Here is a 24,601-nt window from a genome sequence, read left to right on the forward strand (position 1 = left end):
AAAAAATATATATATATATATATATATATATAATCTTTTTTAAAATGAAAAAAAAAATCAATATTAATTGTGTTTTAAGCATGACCACAGGGTTGATTTTTAAGTAAACCATCTTTTGAATAGACATCTATGCTGGCCAGTGGCGAGCCCAGGAGTCTAAGAATAGTATCATTTTTTGCTATGTATTTTGGTAGACGAATATGGTAGCTAAGAGTCTAAAAATAGTATTTCATTTGTTGCTATGTATTTTGGTAGATGAATATGATAGCTCAGTTGTTACAAGTACTATTATCTATGTTTTTTAAACTAGGTTCGAGTTTATAGAGGGATAAGGGATGCATGAGGGCAAATAAAAAAAAAAATTATTTTCCACAGAATAATTGATAAATGCTTTATAAAATAAATAGTAGAATGTTTGATTATAAAAAAAAGATATTTTTAAATTTATTTTAAATATTTTTATTTTTTAACCAATATATTTAATGTTATTTTTTTTAAATCTTAAAGTATTCATCTGGAAAGCACCTTTAAATTTCTGACAAAAAAAAAAAGGGGGACTTTTGCAACTTTCTTTGTTTACTTTCTTTGTTTTCTTTCTTCTTATTCCTGATTTTCAAAGCACCTATCGGAATTTTTAAACACGCCTTAATAACAAACAAACATTGTTGGTGCTTTACAAGGGTAAAAATATAAATAAAATTTTAAAAACACAGTCATCACTGTATCTACCAAACACGCCCTTATGGTTAAAGGAAGCGCATAGTTTGGAGAGTGAGCGAAATCGTTTTGTACGGTTTGGGTGAAAAGGCCCCCCCCCCCCCCCCAAAAAAAAAAAAAAAAAAAAAAAATGGAGGACAAGGGCAAAGGAACTGAGAGATGGAACGGAGCCATAGCCAATTTGACAGACATGGCTTCCAATCTCGACTCTCTCCAAAAATTTCTCCTCAAGAAAGCTGTTTTCGTCGACGAAGAGACCTTTGCCAAAGCCTCCCTCACCTCCGAACAAGCCCGAACCATCAAGGTTTTACTTCACATTCCATGCTACTACTACCCAATCTTCAACTCCTTTTTTTTTTTTTTTTTTTTTTGAACTTCAATTACTAGTGTATTTATCCATTGGGCAATCTGGGTTTCGTTTTTTATATGCAAATTGGTGACTTTTTGGTGTAAATTTCGTTGTAGTAGTTTTGATCGGCTTGGTTTTCTGTTTTTTTTTCCTGTAATTTCAACTGTTTGTGTTGTACTTGATATTTATTTTGGTTCGCATGGTAATATGAGTGAGAAGTTCAGTTTGCTTTCTGGGTTTTTCAAAGTTTTTTTTTTTTTTAAAATTTTTTATTTTGTATGTATTGGAGAAAGGTTGAATTGTTAGAGTTACTCTATTTTTTTTCTTTAGCAAATTTGTTGTTTTTTAGCATTCTATTTATTATTATTATTTTTTTATTTTTGGATGATGGAAGGTAGTTCAGATATGTTGGTTGTTGTTCAAGTTGCTTTGGAATTGGGTGTAAGGTCATTCAGCAGTTCATGTATCATAATTCTAGGTCTAAACCCAAATATTTAGATCTCATTTTAATGTTTTATTATATTTCATTTAACATTGGAGTGGTAATTGGGTGTGCTTGACTGGTTTTTATAGGAATTTGATTCTTACACATCCTTGTGATCTGTTACTTAGAAAGGACGGATCTATTGGAGCCATCTTTGATCAGGTTTTACTTTCTTTTATCTGTAGTAGACTATTACTAGTTCGTCCACAAGTATCCATTGTCATATATTTTCAAAATAGATAAAACTATAAGTTGTATTAAAAAAAAGTTGTATTTTAACTCGAGTATATAGCATTGTTACTGTTGCTAAAAAGTGCTCTATTAGTTCTTTGATGTCGTAGAGTATATTTCAAAGTTCAAGAAAATAATGGCAGGTCTGTATTAAGACATGTTAAACTGTGGGACTTTCATTGCAAGAAATGTTGTACCCATGATAATGGGTTTGATATTCTTGTAATATGGTTTTATTATCAGATAACTTGAGTATCCGTTTTGAACTTGGAGCTAGTAAAACTGTATAAGTACCAAGTCCTATTTACCAAAAAAAAAAAGTGTTAAGTACCAAGTATATATGAAGCTTGTCATAGCTTAATCAAATTGACCATTTACATATTTTGTAACATTTGTGCAGCTGTGAGATTCAGCAGATGTGGTTTAAAAAGCTATTTTGTTGTTTGCAGTGCATTGAACATTCTGCTTTGATGCTATGAAATCTACAATGCCATTGTTTTCTATCAATGTCTAGAAGTATTTGAAATTAGAACCACTTTCCTGAATAATTCTTCTGAGAAGATTGGTTGTTGGTTGAACAAAATCGACTTTTATGTATTTTTTATTGTCTTTTCCTTTTCTCTTGTTATGTTTGGTTATTACTTACCAATTGCAATGTATTTTGGTGGTGTGCCTGTGAGTCAGATGAAAGGTGCGGCTAATAACAATTGTTTATTTCATGAGACTGTATTATGCTTTGATGTCCTGAATAAGTGTTTTTACCATTTAAAACTATTGCTAATTCTATATGAGAAGACTTGATCACAGAATCTTTTCTGTATAGGTTCTTGAACAAAGGATAGAGTCTTTGGAAAGAGAACTTGATGCTGCAATCACTGCTGCTGCTCGTGCTCGTACAGAAAAACGACAGGCTGAGGCAGCCCAAAAAGCTGCTGAATTGCATGCACAAGAGGTGACAAAAGAGCTTGAGAACACTACAAGTATGTAGAATCCCATTATTTCCTTTTTTACATTTTTCATTGTTTCCGCTGTAGATGGTTTTTGAACTTGTTCCTATTAGATAAGAGGTTTTTGCAAATTTTCATATATGCAACCTAGAGAGACAACTTTTCAAAGCACTGGAGTAGTGTTTCCGCTTATTGCTAGGCCTTTTAAGCCACTTCTTATGGGTTTCATTTGCTTGCTTATGTCTTTGGAGAAGGATTCATTTTTCTTTTTCTTTTTTTGGTGGGGGGTTATAATTTAGAGATGGTTATTATTCCAAACCAAAAATGTTGGTTTGCAACTTGCAAGAAGCAAAATGTTGGGTATAGTTTAGAGCAGGTTATTAATGGCTCTTTTTGACTTGGTTTATTTCTTGACTCCTCATGTACTATCTTTGGTAGTGTATATATAGAGTCTTGTATCTGTATTTGTGGCACACTAAGTGTAAGGCCATCGCAATTTTTCTTGAAAAGTGCGATCATCTATATGTAATTTTATCTTCATTCTCTAGGTTGACTGTTTGCAATAAGTCCTTTTATTAATGCACTTTCATGTTGGTTATCTGATAACTCTTCTCATTTTTACTTGGTAGTTGCCCTTTAAATCTGTAATTAGAATAAGATTGGAAAGCAGAAATTCTGGCCTGTCATGATCTTTGATTTTGTTCTTGAGTGCAGAGGTATTTGAACTACACATGGAGGAGTTGCGCACAAAGCAAGAAGAAATCGCCAAACGTGATAAGGAAATTAAAGTCTTGGAAGCGATAATACATACGCTTGGAGGAACAGAGTCACAATCGAGAAATGTGTAAAACTCTTTCTTGACTATAGCTTGTATGACACTGTATTTTGTTTTTTTCTTTTTTTCTTTTTTTTTTCCCTGTAAATTTATGATGTAGGAACAATTGAATGTATCCCCTATATCGTAATAAATAGCTTAAATTTGAGGATATCCTATGTTAGAGAATTCTAATGGGGTTGAAATTTATGGTATGCAACAAAAAGATAGACGAATGGCTCGAACATAAATGTTTTACTAGTTCATTTCCAGTTTTAGCAATTTGTTTACTCAACCTATATTATTTCCAGGAATGTGTAAAAAAAAATTTTAATTCTACTTTTAACCGTCGTAATTTTACAAGTTTTCATTTTATTTTTGGTATTTTATACTTCCAGTGCATCTCTATAGGTCAGTGGTATTTTCTTCAGTTATTTATTTTATGCCCTTCAGTTTTCTGGTGAAATTCTGTAAGACACATATAGTGGACTTGAGGTAATAAACAAACTACATTTATCCCCCCAACACCCTCTCCCAACCCCCCCAGAAAAAATAATAATAAAAAAAAATAAAAAAAAGCACTCCATTTTGGAGAAAAGGAAAAGCTTCTGTAAAATTCACACTTGTAAATTATGGGACAAGCATAAAGGAAAAGACGCCAAAAGGAAAAAAGAAAAATATGCAGCTATTTATGTTTTTGGAATAAAACTCTGGTCAAATTCATGCTTTGGTCGGCAAGGAGGTCTCATTTATTTTTTATTTAGTTTAGTTTTGGTTTTTGTTTTACTTATGTGTGTGTGTGTGTGAATAGAAAGGTGGTCTTGAAAATGCTAAACTGCATTAGATTAAATTAGATTATTTTATATTTGGTCCGATAAATATTTAAATAATCAGAGTCGAATGGAGTGCAACATTCCAAATGGACCTTGAGAGCCGAATGGAACAGTTTTAATCCTCATAAAGAGGCTCCCGAACAGTAAACAAGCAATTCAACTCAGCTCATTAGTAAAGAATGCAAAAATTATGTGCCAAGAAAAGATGTTTTCCATCTCTATTAACCAAAGCAAAGGAAAATGATTTCAAACAGAAAGATTATGAATGGTTGCATTGAAAGCATCCCAACTTACTCTGCTTTTGATTCTTTAAACTTCCAATGAAAAGCTTTGCATCAACAAACCAAAACCACTCAACTTTCTGCTGCTTTTCAAGAAGTAATGGTAAGAAAATTTTGTCTGAAGTAAGATTTACTTGGAACTCTGATCAAGGAGGAAAATATACAAGTAAATTAGAGAAAAAAAATTGCCAACAAAAACAATCCTACATATTTAGAATTTGAATTTTGATTTATTAAAATAAATATTTCTTTTGAAAAATTACTTTCTAAAATTGTTTTTATTTTATAGTATTTTAAAATAATTATTTTGGGAAAAAAGTATTATATAATAATAAATAAAATATCTACAAGTACAAATTGCTTGAAACAAATTCATCTTTTTTATTTCAGGTGAATTAATATATATATTTTTATATATTTATAGATTTTTTTTTTAAATTGTTAGAATTTGGTGCTTAAAAATTATGTGAAATTTCAATTTGGACCTTATAAAATGACCATGTTTGACTTGCATATAGACTACTTCTTCTATTAGCAAAACCAAGTAAAAATCAAACAAGGCATCTAATTGCATTTAATAATATCATAATTTGTTAGCAAAACATATTGAAAATTAAATGAGGCTATGCTTTTCGTGGCATTTGAAGAGGAAAAATGATACATATATAATATTTTGTTTTGAGAAAAAAATAATAATAAGTTTTAGAGATTTAAAAAGTGAGCCACGAAAATGGGGGGGAAAAATTACAATGAAAAAAAAAAAAATTGAACTAACATTTTTTTTTTTTTAGGCAAGGAAATTTATAACTTTTATATGGAAACTGTGTCGAAGTGATTTTTGCAATTTTGAGGGATTAAAAAGATTAAACCAGAGTCGGTCAGTCGTGGACAACACCAAAAAAAAAAAAAAAAAAAAAAAAAAAAAAAAAAAAAGGGCCTTTCCCTCTCTTTCTTTGCACTTTTTCTCTGTAACCAAACAATAACAGAGAGCCCGCAAAGACACTCTTTTTTGTTTCCGTACATCCATGGAGGACGATTCATCGAGCCGTAATCTCAAGCGCCCGTTCCCAGCCGACGACGACACCTTCAGTAAACCTCCTATGTATGTAATCTTTTCATATTTCCACTCTTTGGTTCTCTCTAAAACCCTAAATTTCCGTTTTCTCCATATATCTTTGGCCTCCTGTTTGTTTCTCGAGAAAAAACTTAAAAAAAAAAAAAAAAACAGTTACTGGGTTTGTAAAATTATTGACAATGCTTAAGGTTTCTTACAGGCAAAAGAGGATTAGATTTCCCAAGGGAAAGAAATTGAAGCAAGGAGAGGAAGGTGTGAGTGGAGGCATAGCTGAGATTTATCCCGCCGTAGACCCTCGTTTCGCTGCTAAGGACCGTGCCAATCGCCGCAGACAAATACCTGACGACCTCTTGAGTCACGAAGGCAGAGGCAGTGCAAGTGATGTCTCCTACGCTGAAGTGGCTTATGAGGTAGATTGATTTTCTGTCCTCTAGCTTTGCTGGGGTTAATTATACTCTTTGTTAGGTTGCTGACTTTGGAATTCTTTCTTTATAATTGTCTCCTGTCCTCTAGCTTTGCTGGGTTAATTTTGCTGATTGTGGAATTCTTTCTTTATAATTTTCTTCTGTCCTCTCGCTTTGCTGGGTTAATTATACTCTTTGTTAGGTTTCTGATAGTTGAGTTCTTTCTTTATAATTGTCTATTTTGTGTAAATTTGTTGTTTTATGGGTTTTAGTTCTTTCACTATTTAAAAGGGGCCGTGTATGTTTTAGTTAGGAGAGAGTACATATGGGATTTGGAATTATTTTTTTATTTTTATTTTTTTCCCTTAAATGGCAGCATTATTTTTCATTCATGATGATTACACAGATTCTTCCCTTATTGGGTCAATGGAAAGGATAGCCTATGATGGGGTTATCTTTTGGCAGGGTAATGAGAATTTGGATGACGATGGTGTTCCAATCGAACCTTTTAACTTGGACAAAGAGAGGGAAGAAGGATATTTTGATGCGCAGGGGAATTTTGTTGAATATGTCAAGGACAAGGAAATCAAGGTAATGACTAAGCTTTTCTTGTGGAAAAAATGTTTTAAATGGTGGAATTGAACTTGATTTATTGAGTCCATGTGGATTCTTGCAGGATGCATGGCTTGATAGTGTTGATGTTGCTCCGCTATATGCTGGAAAAGGTACTGTTACCAAAACTGATGATGATGTGCAAGATCTCTCATCTAATGATGTTGCAAAGATGAAACGACGAATCGCTGATGTGCTTGAGCCAGGAGAAACGGTAAACTTGCATTTTGATGCCTCTTATTTTTAGAGTCTTCAAACATAAGTATTATTTCTGTTAACTAAATTCTTATAATATGTATTCATATGGTGGGTCTTTAAAGGCATTTAAACACCTTATTAAATGCCTAAATATATGTATAAATTCATTCGTATGGTATACATTTTTTACATTTCTTCAAGGCTGTTAACATCTATGATTTGGTGTCATTGTTATCTCTCAACGCCCCTCTTTTTAGAAGTGCTGGGAGCATGAAAAGGTTCAATGCTCTTTCTCTTTTGCCAATTTACCCATGTAAACTTATTTAAGGGAGCATATTCTCTTTGGTATACACAGGGCTTTGAAAAATCTGTCTCAGTTTCGTTGCGCATTTATTTTATTTGTCTTCTAAGTCATGCATTTTTTTATTTTTTTATTTAGTTTTTTTTTTTTTTTTCCCCTTTAGTAGGTTGTATGAACTAATTTGCTTCACATGATAGGTTTTACAAGCTTTGAGAAGACTGAAGGGAACTTCAAATAACAGGAAGGAAAAGATGTCAGCTGAAACAAAGGTTGTCTTTGACCAGCTGACTGAAGATGCCATGAAACTTATGGAGAATGGTGAATACAGTTAAGTTTTTGACTTTTAGGCTTATAACTATTGAGATTGTGAAATACACAATGTATTTGTTTTATCATGTATGTGATTATGTAAATCCTTGCTTTCTTATATAGTTCAATCAGTAGATTGTTTGAATATGTCAATCACAAATCTTTTTGTAAGGACTAAATACTTTAAAGTTTAAGGACTACTAATCCTTTAATTTTGCATATGCAATTTATGAGCAAGTTATAGATTGACACTAATTTTGAGAAATCACAATCTGATTTTGCAATGCTAATTCTTTGACTTCTATTATTTTATTTTAATTTGTTTTGTTTCTTTTGGTAATCTAATGGTTGAATTATTTTCATGCAGATGTGTATCATGAGAGCCAGGATGTGTTTGAGCGTGAGGCTGGTGAGTGTTTTAATTTGTTATTTACTCTTCCTTTCCTTAGATCATAATTTTCTCTTAAGAATTTTATGCGGAATTCACACTATGGCTGTGAAGTTGTGTCAGAATGTTGAGAACATGTCATATGTCCCTTGATAGCCCTTGTATACTTCTTTTTAGGTCATTATTTAACTTAACAGAAACATATCTGCAATTCAAGGTTATGAACAGTGTTGCCTGAACCATGGTTCTGAGCCTCACATGATAAATTTGTATTATTACTTTGTCCATTTTGCTTTAGAAAATTGTTTATCCAAAAATCTAACAAAGAGAGGTTGGTGGTGTTTTCATAAGTGCTTACTAGTTTGTGCTCTTTACTCGTTATTTTTTCAGAAGGATATGAGAGTCTACTACGAGCAAGAGGTGAAGGCTCATCCATAAGTGCAGACCAGGGGTATTCTGATGCCAACAGAGGGATAGACATTTTCTCTGCTGAAACAGAGGATGGTGTTATGACTTCAGAATCTGTTAAGCCGTCTTCTGATGAGTATGATATGTTTGCGGAAGATGATGGAATTGCTACGACTAAACAATCTTCTGATGTCTCTGATGGAGTTGGTCAGCCATTGTCAAACATTCAAAACACTAATGCAGAGGGTAAGCTGCTGCTCTTTTTCATTTTCCTTCCATACTTTTTGCGAATTTTTTTCAGCCTAATATTTGTTTGGTTTGCAGGTGGAGCTTTAGAAAGCGATTATGCATTTGACGAGTCTTCTGGGTATGCTGACTCTCTCATGCTCTAGATTATAATATATAGAACTGATTTCTCCTCCTGTATTATCTATGTAAATTTTCCTGTTTTCTGAAAACTCAAGCAATTATAGAATCTTAAAGAAAGATTTTACCGTAATGTTTTGCTATGTGCTTTCTGCATAGATTTATCTTGTAGGCGCCCCCCCCCCCCCCCTCTCTCTCTTCTTCTTCTTCTTCCTCCTCTCTCTCTCTCTCTTTTCCTGTCTATTTTACATATGTATAGGTCCATTCTACTTGATTGTCCAAACATGATTTTGGATTTCAGGTGTTCTTTATTGTTCACGGTTGGGCTTAGGATTTAAGATTTAAGTTCTAATAGTTTTATTTGCAATACATTTTTTTTTCCAGGTATTTTGAGTTATTAAATCAAATGTCTTTATTTTATCCTTTAGGTACTATTATAGCAGCAGTTTTGGCTATTATTATGACCCATCTAGTGGACTTTATTGTTCTGCTTCGTCTGGGAAGTGGTAATGTACAAGCTACTTGCTTTTAATGTGTTATTTTTATACTTCCAGATATTCGATATCGCTCATCATTTTCTTTATACATTGATTAATTCTAAGATTGTTTTGTTGCCTTGGATATGTCTTACTCTGTGTCATTCCTATACATGGTATATACATTTTAATGTTAAAATGCCTGGTTGATCCAAACTAATGACTCCCTTTCTGGAATGGCATTTAAGTGTAATTTGTACTACACTTTTATGAAACTGAAAGTAGATTATTGATTAGTTTACCATATTGTAAGAATGATGGTGTTCTTACTTCTTAGACCCTGTCAATATAGATGCTGGTAAGCTACATAAATGTCTGCTACTAAGCAAGCAATTAGTGGACATGTTGTATGTATTTTAATGGACAAGGGTTTGTGGACTAGTTTTTGCGGATTTAAACATCCACTGCCCAATGTAAACATTTATGTGTCTCTAGCATTTTGTGGAGTACAATGCCTAGTGGTGGTGATAAAAGGTTCTAGTAGGATTTTAGGTCAGACTTTCTGTTCACATAAGATGAGGCTATTGCCTCGAGGCAGTGCACCTAACCACACCGAGGCATCTTGAGTCATACAACTCAGAACCATTTCTGATATTCTAAGGTGCATCTGTGAGCATTTTTTGCATCTTTCTGTAAAACGTTTTCAATCCCTTTTGTTTCTCAATGCAAGAGCTTATTTGAAGAATACATTGTTAATTCTATTTCCTCTGTCTTTAACGATCCCAATTGGTGATCGTTCTTTTTTGGTACCTTTGGGAGGTGTGGCCATTCTACGTTTGTCATTGATATAAAGTTGGTTGATATGTAGTTCTAATGGGCTTTACTGGAAGATGGCTTTTATTGGTTGCTTTTGCTTCAATTAAATAATCATATATTGTCTTTGGACTTTGAGTCTTGTTTGAGGCAATGAAGTATAAACTATCAGAGAGGAAGGTTTATCCTTAAAGGTTTCCATTTCACTGTTTGCTTGCTTTTTCTTTCTTTTATTTTTTTTTATTTGACAAAATTCACACTGGTCTGGCTGATTGTATTAGATTATTAGGTATTTGATTTATATTTAGGTTTGTATATATAATCATTTTTACCGCCCGTCAAAAACAATGGTTTTTCCTAGGCTCTTAATTAATTAATTTTTGTGTTTCTGAACAAATTTCTGGCTGTTTAAGATCTTGATTTATTGCCTTGAATTCTGCATATATTCACTGCGTAGCCTACCATCATGTAGATGGGATTTGTTGGCTAATTTTCTTATATGTACTCCACATAAACGAGTACTTCACATTGTATTAACATTTTAGAATGTTTATGGAGCACTACTTTAAGCTTTATCTCAACAAGCTAAAATATTTCAGTACTCAATATTATTTGTCTTTCCTATAGGTTCTCATTCAATGAGGAAACCAGCACATATGATGAAATTCAGGAGGATGTGCTGAACGCGAACTGAATTTTCTACTTCAGTGTTTGTACAGACTATAGAGCAAGCATTAGTGTATAAAATTTGGATAAATTAGAAGGGATTACAAAGTGAGATTGGTTTTTCTTCAAATTGGGGAAGATGCTACTAGATTGTCTTGCATTTTGTTCATCAGTTTTGTTGTTAATGTTACAACTCTATCTCTGCCAGAATGAACAAATACTTTTAGGAGTTAGAATCGGTAATGAAACTATGTTTCTTTTCATTTTTCTGAAAGGTACCAGCTGTTGTTTTACTTGTTAAACCCTAGTCTGCAAAATAAGATCATGAATTTGGAGTCAGTTTCTTGTTGAATAAATAGGTATCTACTCTAGTTAATTTGGTCAACTAAAGATTTAACGACATTAAAAAGCAAACGAGTGGATGGATACCGAAGCAACTTCGGGAGTTAATATCTCCACAAAAGGTCTGGAAAAAGGAAATAGGAAAACATAAAAACGAACTTTGAAGTGGCCATTACAAATGAATTAGGATCCTCTCCATTTCTAAAGAGATGGGGGATTTGAATTTTCATTAACTAAATAAATTGTATCATATCAACAATTTAGATCCAATGATTAGAGCTATGCCATGTCATCATTATTAGTTTGGAAATAATCTTATTATTTATTAATTGATTGGTGATAATTCCCTTATGTGATGTAGAATTAATTCGATTGCTTTTATTGAAAAATATAATAAAAATAATATATAATATATCTTAGTGATATAATTATCATTTAATAATGTTTAATAATGTTTAGAATTAAATAATTGAAGACTTTAAAAATAAAGTTGGTTGTAACATTTTTTTTATGAAATATGTTATGTGTACTTTTTTTTATTATACAATTATTACGTGAAAAAAAAAATTGTAAAGTTAGGTTCTTATTTATTTGTTTTTCATTTTTCACCATTAATTTTGTGAAAACTGATAAAGTTAATATAATAATTAAATAGTAACTTGGTAAAAATTTAAGCCCAATTTTGCTTTTAACTTATTTTATTATTTAATTTAAACATTATTAAAAGATAATTATCACAGACATATATTACATATTATTTTTATTATATTTTGGGGTTTTTTTTTTTTTCCTTAGAAGTTATCTGTTTAATTCTAATTCATATAGTGGCTGTTTGGCAGAGTTTTTTTTGGGTTCAAAAGCTCTACTTGAAAACCAAAATCGCTTTTGTTAAAAATAAAGGTATTTAATAAAAATCAACAAGCACTCGTTGACCAAAAAAACAGCTTTTTTAAGCTATTTTAGAAAAGTTTTTTTTTTTTAAAACTTATATAAAAACTTAATAAGCATTTAATATAGCTAGTTTAGCTTATATGTAAGCTCACTAAACATTTAATACAGTTATTTTATTTACAGCCAAACACTTATTAACTTTTCAATAATAGCTCTTTTTTAAAAAGATCTATTATACAAAACTTTACATACTAAAATTCTATTTTCATCAGCTATATCAAACAGACCCATAAGTAAATTAGCATTAATTGATAAGTAATGTAATTGTTTCCAAATTAATGACTGTATAGCATAAAAGCATAACACTAAATATTGAATCTAAAATTGTGATATGGTACAATTTACTTAAGCCGAATTGAGATTCTTCATTTTTCTCTTAATAGAGAGGATTTAAGACCTGAATTTTCTATCTATGTTTCTTCTATCCTTGTGTAATTTTTTTTTTTTTAACACAGAAAATATTTAATCATATATATTTCATTTGAATTTAATTTTGTTTTAAATATTATGTTAATAAAATAGATACATATCCTAATTGAATTGACTATGCACAATTAAGAATAAAAAACAAATATAAACAAGTACAGAAAAAACTAAAAGCATCCTAATCCGTGTCCATTACAAATACCAAAAGCTTTGAAAAGTCTTGAACTGAATAATAGGCAATGATAAATACGATTAGATAGTCCAAGATATGAAAATATATTCAGTTTATAATTGAGTATTAAATAATTATTTTCAATCAGATCTACATATCATACAATTTATATATTTTAGTTTGATGTTCCACCAAACTATAGAATGTTCTATTTACATTATATGTGATTACAAAAAATTATATGGATGATATTAATGTAACAGTTGCATGAAGAAGCCATATAATTCCATGCCACGTGGTAGACAATTTTTTTCTTTTTTTTGGGTAAAATATGTCAGTGGGTAGACTTCGCGTGTTGACTATATGGGATTTGAATTGACCAAAAGAAATGGATTTTTCTTTTAAACTAAGAAAAATGAATTTTCTTTGTAGATTACTCTTTAAAATTTTCATGATCTTATAAGTTAGTTAAGACTCAAAAAAGTTATTCTTTAGCTTGTGAAGAAAGTTGCAACTGAATTGAAATAAAACAAGCTTTTAAAAATATATTTAAGAAAATTACATTAATATCTTCTTTTTAACAAGTTTTACAGAAACACCCATTTGCATTTATTTTTTTATTGCGATTTCATACACTCAAATTGATACAAAAATTGCTATAAAAAAACACATATAATAGTTATGCATAAAATAGGTGAAATTGCAATAAAAATAAAATTAAATATTGTATTTTTTTTAAAAAAATAAAAATAAAAATATATTTCTGCAAAACAGGCAAAGGGAGTTCTAGTAAACATTCTTTTAAATGTAAGACTGAAAGCATAATAAAAACCCATCTATGTTGCTCGTGGTTTGACTTTCTTATACGTTGGAGAATTTGATCAGTGATGTTCAAGTAATTAAACAAATCGAAGTGTTTGTTTTCTCTAAATTTATTTTAGGCTTAGGTGTGAACTGTCAAATTTTCTCTCAAATTTATAATAGACTATATGTTACTTTTTGATTATTCCAATCCAAACCTTAGGATTAAAAATTAATTTTAATAGTACAATAGGGACTAATTTAATTGGTGTGCACTGTCATACATTTTTGGTGGAATTTTCTAACATTCGGAGTCAAATAATTGGAAAGTTTAAGGAGAGAATCAGTGACAGCTACACATATATAGCCACAAAAATGGACCAAAAATATAGGAATTTCAATTTGGCAACCCCATTATCTGTTTTTCGTCTTAGGGCACTGGTGTCCTTCCACATCAACCGCATGACCATTAGTCCAGCCCTTCAAAGCATTGTTGAATAGATGAAATTTCAATGGTTAAAGGGACCAAATCTTTTATTTTGATTATGTGACTTTGACTTTTTTTTCTCTTGAAGACCAAAGGATTTTCTCGACGGGTTTTGTGCTTCTAGTGGTCCCTTTGATGCTAAATTCATATGATAGTAACTTAAACTATTGTTAAACATAATGCTTAAGTAGGGATATGTCACCATTTAATTGTCCTTTTTTGTGTAAAAATGATGTATTTTTTTCTGGCTTCATCTAGTACAATTCTTTGTATATAATTTTTAATATATGGTCTGTTTTATACGTGTATTATATTTAGCTTGTATTGTATTAGTGTAGTATTAATATGTATTATTATTAGTATTATTATAATACGGTATTTGGTGTAGTGTGTACAATAAACCTTTATAAATTATTATATAATATTAATTATTTAAAATTTTTAACATATTTAAATGAATGTTTTATGATTTGAATTGATTTTTACTATGCTAAGTAAGAAAAGTAAACAAAATTGATTTTGCATTATTATTTACCATTTATTTAAATAATTATATTATTCATAATATCAATTAAGTATTTATTATTTTTTGTTAAAATTATTATTATTATTATTCATAAATAATAACAACATTATCTAAAATGTGTAATATTAAATTTTTTAAAAAATTAACTTTTGCAAATTTTTTTTCTAACTTTTACAAAATTATCATACACATAATACTTATCTCATGTACATATATGCATATAACAAAAAGAAAAAAAAAAAAAAAGCTTTCCCAATATAAATGTGTTTAATATTAAAGTTAAAAAAATTAACTCTTACAAAATAAAATAGCTTTCACATATATATATATATATATAAATAGACACACACAAACACATAATAAACAAATAAATAAATAAATAAAATGAAAGGAAAGAAACAAAAAAATGGCATCTGTGGAGCTTATGCAAGCTAATACCACCTCCAACTGGGCATTGACAATGCGGCTTGTAATGCTGAAATTGGTGGGCCAGGATTTTATACATGCCTTATATTTATAGTGTTAGACCAACAACCCCAAGAGGATGTTGTAAACCAAAAGAGAAGAGAGAGAGAGAGAGAGAGAGAGAAGGCCATTAAAAGGAATTCTAATTTCAACAATCATGTTGATAAAAAAGGTTATGTGTTTATCACAGAATATTGTAAAATAATAATAATAATAATAAGGAACATTAATTTATTTGAATAGTACACTGCTCCCCTATTTTATAATGGTTAAAAACCAGAGAATATAAACTTCATATGCACCAGAGACCAAACACCAAAAATTGAATACAAGATTTTGTTGCTCAACTTAGACAATTTCATTCACATTCAGTAGCTTTCCTAAAGTAACTTCATCAAATGGCTCAGAAAGAGTTTGTCTTGGAGTCGATAGCTCTTGACAAACATGCTGCATTGTTGGCCGAACTTGTGGATTAGCATCTATGCATGTGAATGCCATTTTGATAATTGCAACAACTTCCTCTGCCACTTTAGGAGTAGGAGATGGTAGACGATTGTCCAAAACATTCCTCAACAGCATCTCATGAGGGCTTGATGGCAAAGAAGACGAAGTTTCCGACGATGATAGTGATGAGGAACTCGAGAGAGAGCATATCAGTTCACCAGGATGATGTCCCATAAATATTTCTAGTGTTACTATTCCAAAGCTATAAACATCACATTTTTTAGTAACTTTCATTGTGTATGCAAATTCTGCAGTAAAAAAAATTAATCATAAGCAAATAGTATTCCAACATAAACAGGCTTAGATCGGTAAAATGCATTTTAAGACAAATTATGGACTGTACACATTGTACATAGACACATATGCATCTATGTATGTATATATGTATGTTTTTAGACATCCCTCACACTGATATATACATGAATGGAAAATTTTCCTACAGCAATGAAGAACTAATTGGTAATTATTGATGAACAACAAATTGAGAAAGAAATATGCAATACCTGGAGCAATATAACCATATGTTCCAGCAAGAACTGTGCAATTAGAAGAATCAACCTTTACAAGTCTAGCAGTGCCAAAGTCAGAAACATGCGCTTCATATTTTGCATCCAACAATATATTGTTGCTTGATATGTCTCTGTGAATTATTGAAGGAATTGAGTCATAGTGCATGTAGCAGAGAGCATTTGCAACCCCTTTTACAAAATCGATTCGTTTGATCCAATCGAGCTCTTTTGCATCTTCTTCATTTTTCAGGATCTTAGCCAAACTTCCTCTCTCCAAATACTCATAAACCAGAAATGATTCTTGGGCATGAGAACAGAAACCATGCAACTTCACAATGTTTCTGTGGCGGATTTTTGTCAATGCCTGAATCTCACTCACAAAAGCTTTTTGATCTTTCAATTCCGCATACTGTGATGGATGAAGCTTTTTCACTGCTACAATCTGCCCTGTTGACAGTTTTGCCTTGTAAACACTTCCCGTTCCTCCAATTCCAATGCAATACTTGGCATCAAAATTTTCGGTTGCTTCCCTGATATCTTCATATACTAATTTCCCATCATAACTCCACACTGAAAATAAGTTTCCATGGTTGGAATGTCTCATCTCACTTCCTGTATTTCTTCGTCTTTTTCGAACAACATAGAGAAAACCCATGATCATGCTCAAGATGATTAAAGATCCAAGAAAAGGAATGGTAATTAGGATTGCTATGTTTGTGCGATTTTTCTTATTCTTCAGTGGAGAAGGAAGACAGATCTTCAAACCAGTAAAATTCCCACACAAGCCCAAGTTATTTCCTAGGACTGCAGCCTCCTGAAAGACTTTGTTGTCTGGGATAGGACCTTCCAATTGATTGTAAGATAAGTCTACCAATCTCAAACTGAGCATTTCATCAAAAGAGGAAGGAATGGAACCCGTGAGCTGATTATGGGAGAGATCCAATATTTCTAACTTGATCAACTTCCCAACTTGCCATGGAATCTCCCCAGAAAGCGAATTTCTGCTAAGATCTAATGCAACTTGCAGCCACTCTAAGTTTCCAATTTCAGCAGGAATCTCACCATGGAAATCATTGTTGCTCAAATTCAAGTAAAGCATACTGGAACAATCACCAATTTTCTTGGGAATTGAACCACTCAGATTGTTTCCTGAAAGATCAAGGTATGAAAGATCTGGTAGTGTCCCAATCTCTAGAGGTATATTCCCAGAAAGATTGTTTCTACTCAAAGTAAGGTTATACAAAGACTTCAAATTTCCCAATTCCTTTGGAATTTCCCCTTCAAGATTGTTTGAAGAAAGATCAAGAACATGCAAAAGACTTGATTCTCCAATCTCTGGTAGTATTTTCCCCGTAATCTGGTTGTCAGAAATTTTCAGACTTGTAAGGAGTTGGCACTTTCCCCAGTTTGGAGAAACTTCACCATGAAAATTGTTATAGCTCAAATCAACATAATCAAGTTTTGGGTAAATCCCAAAATCCTCTGATATATTTCCAATGAGGTTGTTCCTGTCAAGTCTAAGCCTAGTTAAACTTGTACAATTCTTCAACCCCTTAGGAACAGTACCCCAAAAACGATTATTACTTGCACAAAAATCTTCAAGGATAACTCCATGACAAATATTCTCTGGCAACAATCCAGAAATGCTATTATTTGACAAGAAGAACAGTCTCAAATTTGTGAGTTTATTGATCTCTTTGGGCAAAAAACCAGACAAATTGTTACCATACAGTGACAAAACTTGCAAGCTCAGCAAATCACCTAAAGAAGCTGGGATAGAACCATTGAGCATGTTTAGATTCAAACGAAGCTCGGTTAGATTTCTCAACCTTCCAATCTCTACTGGTATAGAGCCAGAGAGATGATTATTTCCAAGGTTAAGAATAGAGAGATTGGTCAAGTTTCCAAGAAAGTAAGGAGCAGGACCAGAAAGAAGGTTTTTTGATAATATTAAAACCTCAAGCTTCACCAAATCTCCTACCCGATGAGTTATTTTCCCAGAAAATTTGTTGGAACCCAGATTAAGAATAGCTAGCCCTGAAAGGTTTGCTATGTGGGGAGGGATGTTACCATGGAGAGAATTGTCATGGAGATCAAGAGAATAGAGGTTAGGGAAGGATGTGAAGTTGAAATGGTTGAGAGTACCTGTTAAACCCATGCTTGTGAGGTTTATGTGGGTGATAATACTGCTTCCATTGCTGCTGCAACCAATCCCAACCCAGTACTTGCATGGGGTTTTGCTTGGTGACCAGGAAGAAAGCAGAGACTGAGTTTCGTTTTCCAGGCTTGTTTTCCATTTCAATAGCGATTCTGCTTCTAGTTTTTCTTGTTCATTGATTGAAGAAGAAGCAGAAGCAAAAGAAGCATAATGTAAAAAGGAAATGGAGATGATAAGGAGAGGAGAAAATAGACCCTTTGATATCATTGTCTTTTTGGGTTTAATCGAGATTAATGGCAAAAATGCAACGCAAGGAGATCATGCTACGCTAGTGTCTATTCATACATATAAATATATATAGAGAGAAGTATATGTACAGAGAGGGAGGGGTAAACTATTTCCACTGCTATAATTCACAACATAATAACTTCCCAAGTAGAATAACATCTCCATAAATAATTTAAAAATTATAACCAAGTTGAAAATATAACAAACCTTAGCATTTACGGCGCTTTATATCTTCCAATATAAATTGGAAAATAGGATATTTAGATATTAAGATATATGGATATAGTCCAATTAAATAACGGTCATGTGGGTCAACATATGAAAAGACACAACTCAGTGAAGTCCCTTTCTTGGTGGAATAGACTATGTGTGGTCAAGGGTTGCTTCATTTTCCATGATGATTATTATTATTATTATTATTATTTTAGCTTTTTCAATTACTTTATGGAATATAAATCATTATATATGGCACCCCAGATAAAGACTTGGACTAATTCTACCATAAATGCCAAATACAGACTTTGACTAATTCTACCATAAATTAAGCGAGTGCCATCTGTATAAATTGTAATTTAATTTTGTTATTATGTAGCAAATACAATTATTAGAAGGTTATAGTTTACACCCAGGGAAGATTAGATACGGCAAGAAAAGTAAAATTGTGAGGGAATTAAGTTAATTAATAATATAAAAAAATGTATTTTGCAGCCGCTGTACTTTTCCACCCCAGTTTCGTGGAAAATTAAGCTGAGAAAAAGAAAAATAGAACATCATGAGAAGCATAATAGCATATGTTTAGCTCGTCCTATTGTTCATATATGCATAGCAAGTACGTCTATTTGATATTTTGACTATAATTTACATTTAAATTTCTTGGTTTAGTTCTTCCACCAAAGTTTTCAATCCAAATTAATTTTCATAGGATTTATTTGAAATTTTGTTAAATTTCTTGGTATATAGAAACACACATTTCTTCTTTACTGTAATTTACATTTAAATTTCTTGGTTTAGTTCTTCCACCAAAGTTTTCAATCCAAATTAATTTCCATAGGAATATATCTCGTATAATTTATTTGAAATTTTGTTAAATTTCTTGGTATATAGAAACACACATTTCATATATAAATATATAGCTCTATATAGGTATTTTAAGTAGTTTTCAACCATGTATTTTAATGATATGTGTTAAAATGTTCACATCATGTGCCTCTATTAATTTATTTGTATTAAGTCTAGATCAAGCTGCTACCTAGTTGTTGTTGTTTTTATTTTTTTTTAATTTTTTAATTTTTTTTTAATAGCTGTTTGATCTTGAGCTATTATTTATAAAAAGCATCATTTAGTTTGCCTCTCTCCGTGGAGTCCTGATCTTATGCGGGGTTTATTTGCTAGCAGATTCTTAGGAAATGATTGAACAGGTGGATGATATAAGTATGAGGAGGTTGCACTTCATTAAGAGTTTTGTTTTTGACTTTGGACTCTGATGAACTAGGCATTTAGTATGAACGGATGTAATTTATTTTTATTTTTGTAGAACATTTGAGAGGCTTTCACTTATAGATTTATAATAATTTTCTGTTAGAGATTTAAATTTATTTTTAAATGTTAAGGGGAAGAAATACAATGAATTTGACTTGAAAAACTATTTAGTAAAGTCTGCTCATTACAAACAGTGGGATTTTTGCATCAAAGGGAACATTTTATCTAAACCTTTAAAAGTTGCACTAATTATAATTTAATTTATCAGATTTTAAAATTTGAACTAGCACCTTCATAAATTGTGAGTGACAAAGACGTAGTCAGAATTTAATGTATGGGTTGCTTGATAATTTTTTTTTTTTTTTTTTGTCTAAATCATCTTTAACAGTACAAGGTAATGTGATTAATTAAAAAGTAACAATACATCTAATTAGTAGGGGAAGATAGTGAAATTTACCTTTAAATATAGATATATTAACATAATACATTAATTTTGTTTACGTAGTTAGAAAGGGACAAAAGTGAATCTTATCTTTTTAAATATACATATAACCAACACAATAATTAATTTAAAAAAAAAAACAATATTTTATATGTACTTTTTTTTTTAAATAAAGATTATAATTATTTGAGAAAACAGTGGCTAAACTATTAGATTATCCTATAGGAACATATTTTAAGACTAATACTACGTATATTATGCCAATAAACAAACTATATAAAAATATATATATATACTATCTAATGATATTGTTCGTATACAATATTGTCGTATTTTCTTTTTCATTTTTTAACTTAATATATTAATTGATAATAAATAAAAAATAGTATTAATTAATGATAAATATATTAGTAATATATATCATACAAATATACTATTTATATGTATGTATATTTTGATCCATGCATATAATATAATAAATTATTAATACTAATAATGTATATTAATATTTTTTAAAATTAAGTTCCCACCCTTGCCCTTAGGCATGTCCATCTATAGTAAGTGATATATTTCAAACATGAGAGATCAAATTGTATTCAAACTAAACTTCAAAGTAGATTAATGATTTTAACCTTGATTCAATAATCAAAATTTCCAACCTCTGATGCCATATAATAATCTTTTTGTATACTTCAAAATTAAATAAGATATTTTAGTTGAGGATATATTTTAGCTAGTTCATGGCCTAAAACCTCAAAAAAAAAATCATCAAATTTTATTGTAAAAAGAAATTTAAAATTATAATGTGTAAAAATATAATTGCTCAAGTGCACAATATTTTATTTAATAAATCAAAATTGCTTTTAATTTATAGAGAATGGGAGATCTAAATTTAGATTAACCAAATTGTACTATGTTAACATTATAAATCCAAGTTTTTGTGGGAACAATCCAATGATAATAGACGTTGTTTCTTCACATAATAACTATAAATTCGAATTCCTACATCTCAACGTAAAAAGAAAAAAAGAAAAAAAAAAACATTTTAGATCCATTATGCTATATCCTCATTATTAATGCTTATTTCTTATATGATTTAGAATTAAATTGATTTCTTATGAGAAAAACCAATTGCAAGATATAACAAAAATAATCTATAATATAATATTGTAGATCTTTTAATAATATAAGTTAAAAGCAAAGGTTTAATTAAATTTTATTCAAACCTCCATTCTAAAGTTTTGAAAAATCATCGTTAACCTCTTTTAAGTTTTCCATCAAAATATATTCATTTATTAATTTTTTTTTTTAGTTAAATTTTCCAATTAAAGGCTTTAGGAATGTTAAAAATCAACATTTTATAATTGAATAATGCTATAAAAATATAATTATAGTTTTAAATTATTAAAATTAACTAATAAATTAGATTTAGGTTATGCTTTTTCAAAAGTATAAAGTTTTACTAATTAGGACAAAACTAAAAATATTTGAATGAAATTTATTATTACTAAGAAACCATGATCGAATAGGCAGTCATATTCACTTTACAAAAATTGTTAGCTATGCTACGTTCAACACATACCCACATTAAATTTGATTTTTATTTCCTCCATTAATAAAATATGTTTATTTTATCCCTAATAAAAATAAAATAAACTTAAATATACTACATCTTTGATTTCTAAAAATAAATAAAGAGCAACCTTCAAAGATAAACGAAAAAATACTAAGCAATCACCATAGCTACTTCCTCATTCTCTAACTATCTTCACGCTTCCTTAGCAAATATTCCATTAATGCTTCCTTTAACAATTTCCAAAAACAATCACCGTAGCCACTTCCTCAATTCTTTTTCCCAATCTTTTTGAATAAGCAACTTGTAGATCTGAAATTATCTCTATATCTTTTGCTCTTGTTTATTTAATTTTTATTTTTTTCTTTTCCACCTAATTCTGTGATTAAAGTTATGTTATACATATAGAGGAACATGAAAGCTAGAGCTTTTGCCTAGCGGTATGAGGAGGCAACTCATATGTTCTAGTTTTCAAAACTCCTCCTCAATCCCAACTACAATTGTTGTTCTTTTTTTTCTTTTCTTTTTTCTTCCTTGATGATTTAATTTTGAGATAACAAGAGTGGGTGTGTTTTCTGCCAAATTCTCATTGTTGTAAAATTAATTTTAATTAATGATGAAAGCTTGCTTGAGATTCTATATATTATGGAAAGAGAAAATATTTTATTTACATTAGGTATATAGGAAATATATATTTTACTACTATTAGAAAACTATTGTCTTTTAAAGTTGAGAGAATTTCGTAATTCACATAAAACTTTTCAACTATAACTTTTAATTTGTCTGCACGAAAATTGAAAAATCTGATAAAATATAAACAGCATACAAAGTGTAGTATGAGAAAATTTTTATTTTTATTTTGTTTAAGTGTTTAAAGGTATTTCTAAACTGTTATTAATGGATATTTTTAGGGAGTAAAAATACTATTAAAATTGTAATGTGAATAACAATTTTTGTAGTATAAAATAGAATCACACTTAATCAAATAAAAAAAATAAAAAAACTCATTTTACAATTTTTTTTCACTTATGAATATATATAAATAAAAGCATTTATATAATTTCACTTATTTAAATGAAATTTATTATTACCAAGTTACCATTATCCAATAAGAAAACCCTAATTTTTCAAAATTTTTTTTTTTCACTTATGAATTATATATAAATAAAAGCACGCGTAAAATATTTCACAACAAATATAGTTTACATATAAAAGAAATAATAGTATTAATATTATATATTATTTTTATAATTTAGTTTACATATATATATATATAGAGAGAGAGAGAGAGAGAGAAGAAATAATAGTATTATAATATATTATATAATAGTATTAGTATTATATATTATTTTTATTACATTTTGCGATGTTTTTTCTTAGAAATAATTAATTTAGCAATTATATTTTAGGAAGCCATATAAGGAAATTAGCACTAATAAAAAAATTAGTTATAAAATTACACTAATTATTGAATAATGGATTGTTTCCAAATTAATAATGATGACATAACATGATTCTTACAATTGAATTTAAAATGAGGGCATGACAAAATTTGGTTAACCCATATCCAATTCATCAAGGAAGATTCTTATTCTTTAACAAGAGCTTCTCAATGCTACTCCATTTTTTTAAGTTCCGAAGAATTCTTAATGAAAACTTAGGAGCTTGGTCATATTTTTTATTTTTTGTTTTTGAAATATTATTTTCAAAATAGAGAATAGAAAATTATTTTCTGCTGTTTAATGAGAACAATGAGTGTTTGGTCATTAATACTTGAAAACAATTTAAAAAAAAAAAACAAAAAATATATTTGACTAAATAATTTTTAAATTTTTTTTAAAAAAGCTTTCATTTTTTTCTTTTTTCTTTTTTTTCTACATAAAATGAACTTTTTTTTTTTATATACATACAAGGAACCTTATATATATATATATATTAATTCATTCACATCTTAATGAATTATATATATAAAATATACATCAAAATATAATATAATATTTATTTTCTGTTGAATTTTTTTTTAATTATTATTAATTGATTAACATTATAGATAATATTTATAGCTATATATTTTTTTGAAAATATTTCATCTAAATTACAGGTTTGCATTAATTTCAATTTAGCCTCTCAAATTTTGAAAATTACTTTTAAGACTATTATAATTTATGGGGGATGAGGGGTATAAATGAAATAATCGAAAATAAAAATAAAAACTGTTTGAAACTTGAAAAGAGGTAATGACATTTTTAAAATTTTAGGGATTAAATTGAAATTAATGCAAATCTAAAGAGATCTATATAAAAAAAAAAATTCTATTTTTTTTGTTGATTGTATGTATTTCATCAGTATTTTTGTTGATGAGATAGAATTGCTAAATAATGCAGTGTATTTCTTCAAATAGCTTGTTGATGAGATAGAATTGCTAAATAATAATAATAATAATAATAATAATAATAGTATATTGTATATCCTCAAATGATAGTACATATGCCCATACATAATTTTGCCATATTTCTTCTGCATCATTCATAGTATTAGTTTGGCTCATTATTATCAATTCATTCACATTATAATATATTTATATACATATATCATTTTTTTATTATATGTATTTAATTTTTCATTGATTTATATTAGCATAATAATAAAACTACTAGCTTTTATATGTTACAAACATAGTCAAGCCATATGTTTAAATCTTCTTGATACTGTTGCAGAGGAAAAGTTAAAATAAAACCAATAAAAAAGAAAAAAAATAAATACAATGGGAGATAAGGGAAAATAAAAAATGAAAATAAGAGGGGAA

At 29.6% G+C, this 24,601-nt stretch overlaps 3 protein-coding genes across 4 annotated transcripts; 2 read left to right on the forward strand and 1 right to left on the reverse strand.

The window, feature by feature from the left end:
* The first annotated feature begins 808 nt into the window (after nucleotides 1-808).
* Nucleotides 809-3,852, forward strand: LOC107421547 (uncharacterized). The gene is made up of 3 exons (XM_016030805.4): nucleotides 809-1,021; nucleotides 2,605-2,761; nucleotides 3,443-3,852. Exons 1-3 carry the CDS (start codon nucleotides 848-850, stop codon nucleotides 3,574-3,576), a joined length of 465 nt encoding a protein of 154 aa, XP_015886291.2. The 5' UTR covers nucleotides 809-847; the 3' UTR covers nucleotides 3,577-3,852.
* A 1,703-nt stretch (nucleotides 3,853-5,555) lies between these two features.
* Nucleotides 5,556-10,935, forward strand: LOC107421531 (uncharacterized). Of its 2 annotated transcripts, XM_016030780.4 has the most exons (10): nucleotides 5,556-5,758; nucleotides 5,931-6,141; nucleotides 6,601-6,726; nucleotides 6,812-6,961; nucleotides 7,444-7,573; nucleotides 7,923-7,964; nucleotides 8,334-8,597; nucleotides 8,676-8,718; nucleotides 9,146-9,223; nucleotides 10,634-10,935. In XM_016030780.4, exons 1-10 carry the CDS (start codon nucleotides 5,682-5,684, stop codon nucleotides 10,698-10,700), a joined length of 1,188 nt encoding a protein of 395 aa, XP_015886266.3. In that variant the 5' UTR covers nucleotides 5,556-5,681; the 3' UTR covers nucleotides 10,701-10,935. The 2 variants fall into 2 exon arrangements, with proteins under 2 accessions (XP_015886266.3, XP_015886267.3); XM_016030781.4 differs by lacking the exon at nucleotides 9,146-9,223.
* Nucleotides 10,936-15,034: 4,099 nt separating this feature from the next.
* LOC107421511 (MDIS1-interacting receptor like kinase 2-like) lies at nucleotides 15,035-20,210 on the reverse strand. Its single transcript, XM_016030762.4, has 2 exons — nucleotides 15,850-20,210; nucleotides 15,035-15,594 (listed from the first exon to the last, which is right to left on the reverse strand). The coding sequence occupies exons 1-2, from the start codon at nucleotides 18,278-18,280 to the stop codon at nucleotides 15,191-15,193; spliced, it is 2,835 nt and encodes a 944-aa protein (XP_015886248.2). The 5' UTR covers nucleotides 18,281-20,210; the 3' UTR covers nucleotides 15,035-15,190.
* Between the last annotated feature and the right edge of the window lie 4,391 nt (nucleotides 20,211-24,601).

Source organism: Ziziphus jujuba, chromosome 9, assembly GCF_031755915.1.
Source record: "Ziziphus jujuba cultivar Dongzao chromosome 9, ASM3175591v1".
NCBI lineage: Eukaryota > Viridiplantae > Streptophyta > Magnoliopsida > Rosales > Rhamnaceae > Ziziphus > Ziziphus jujuba.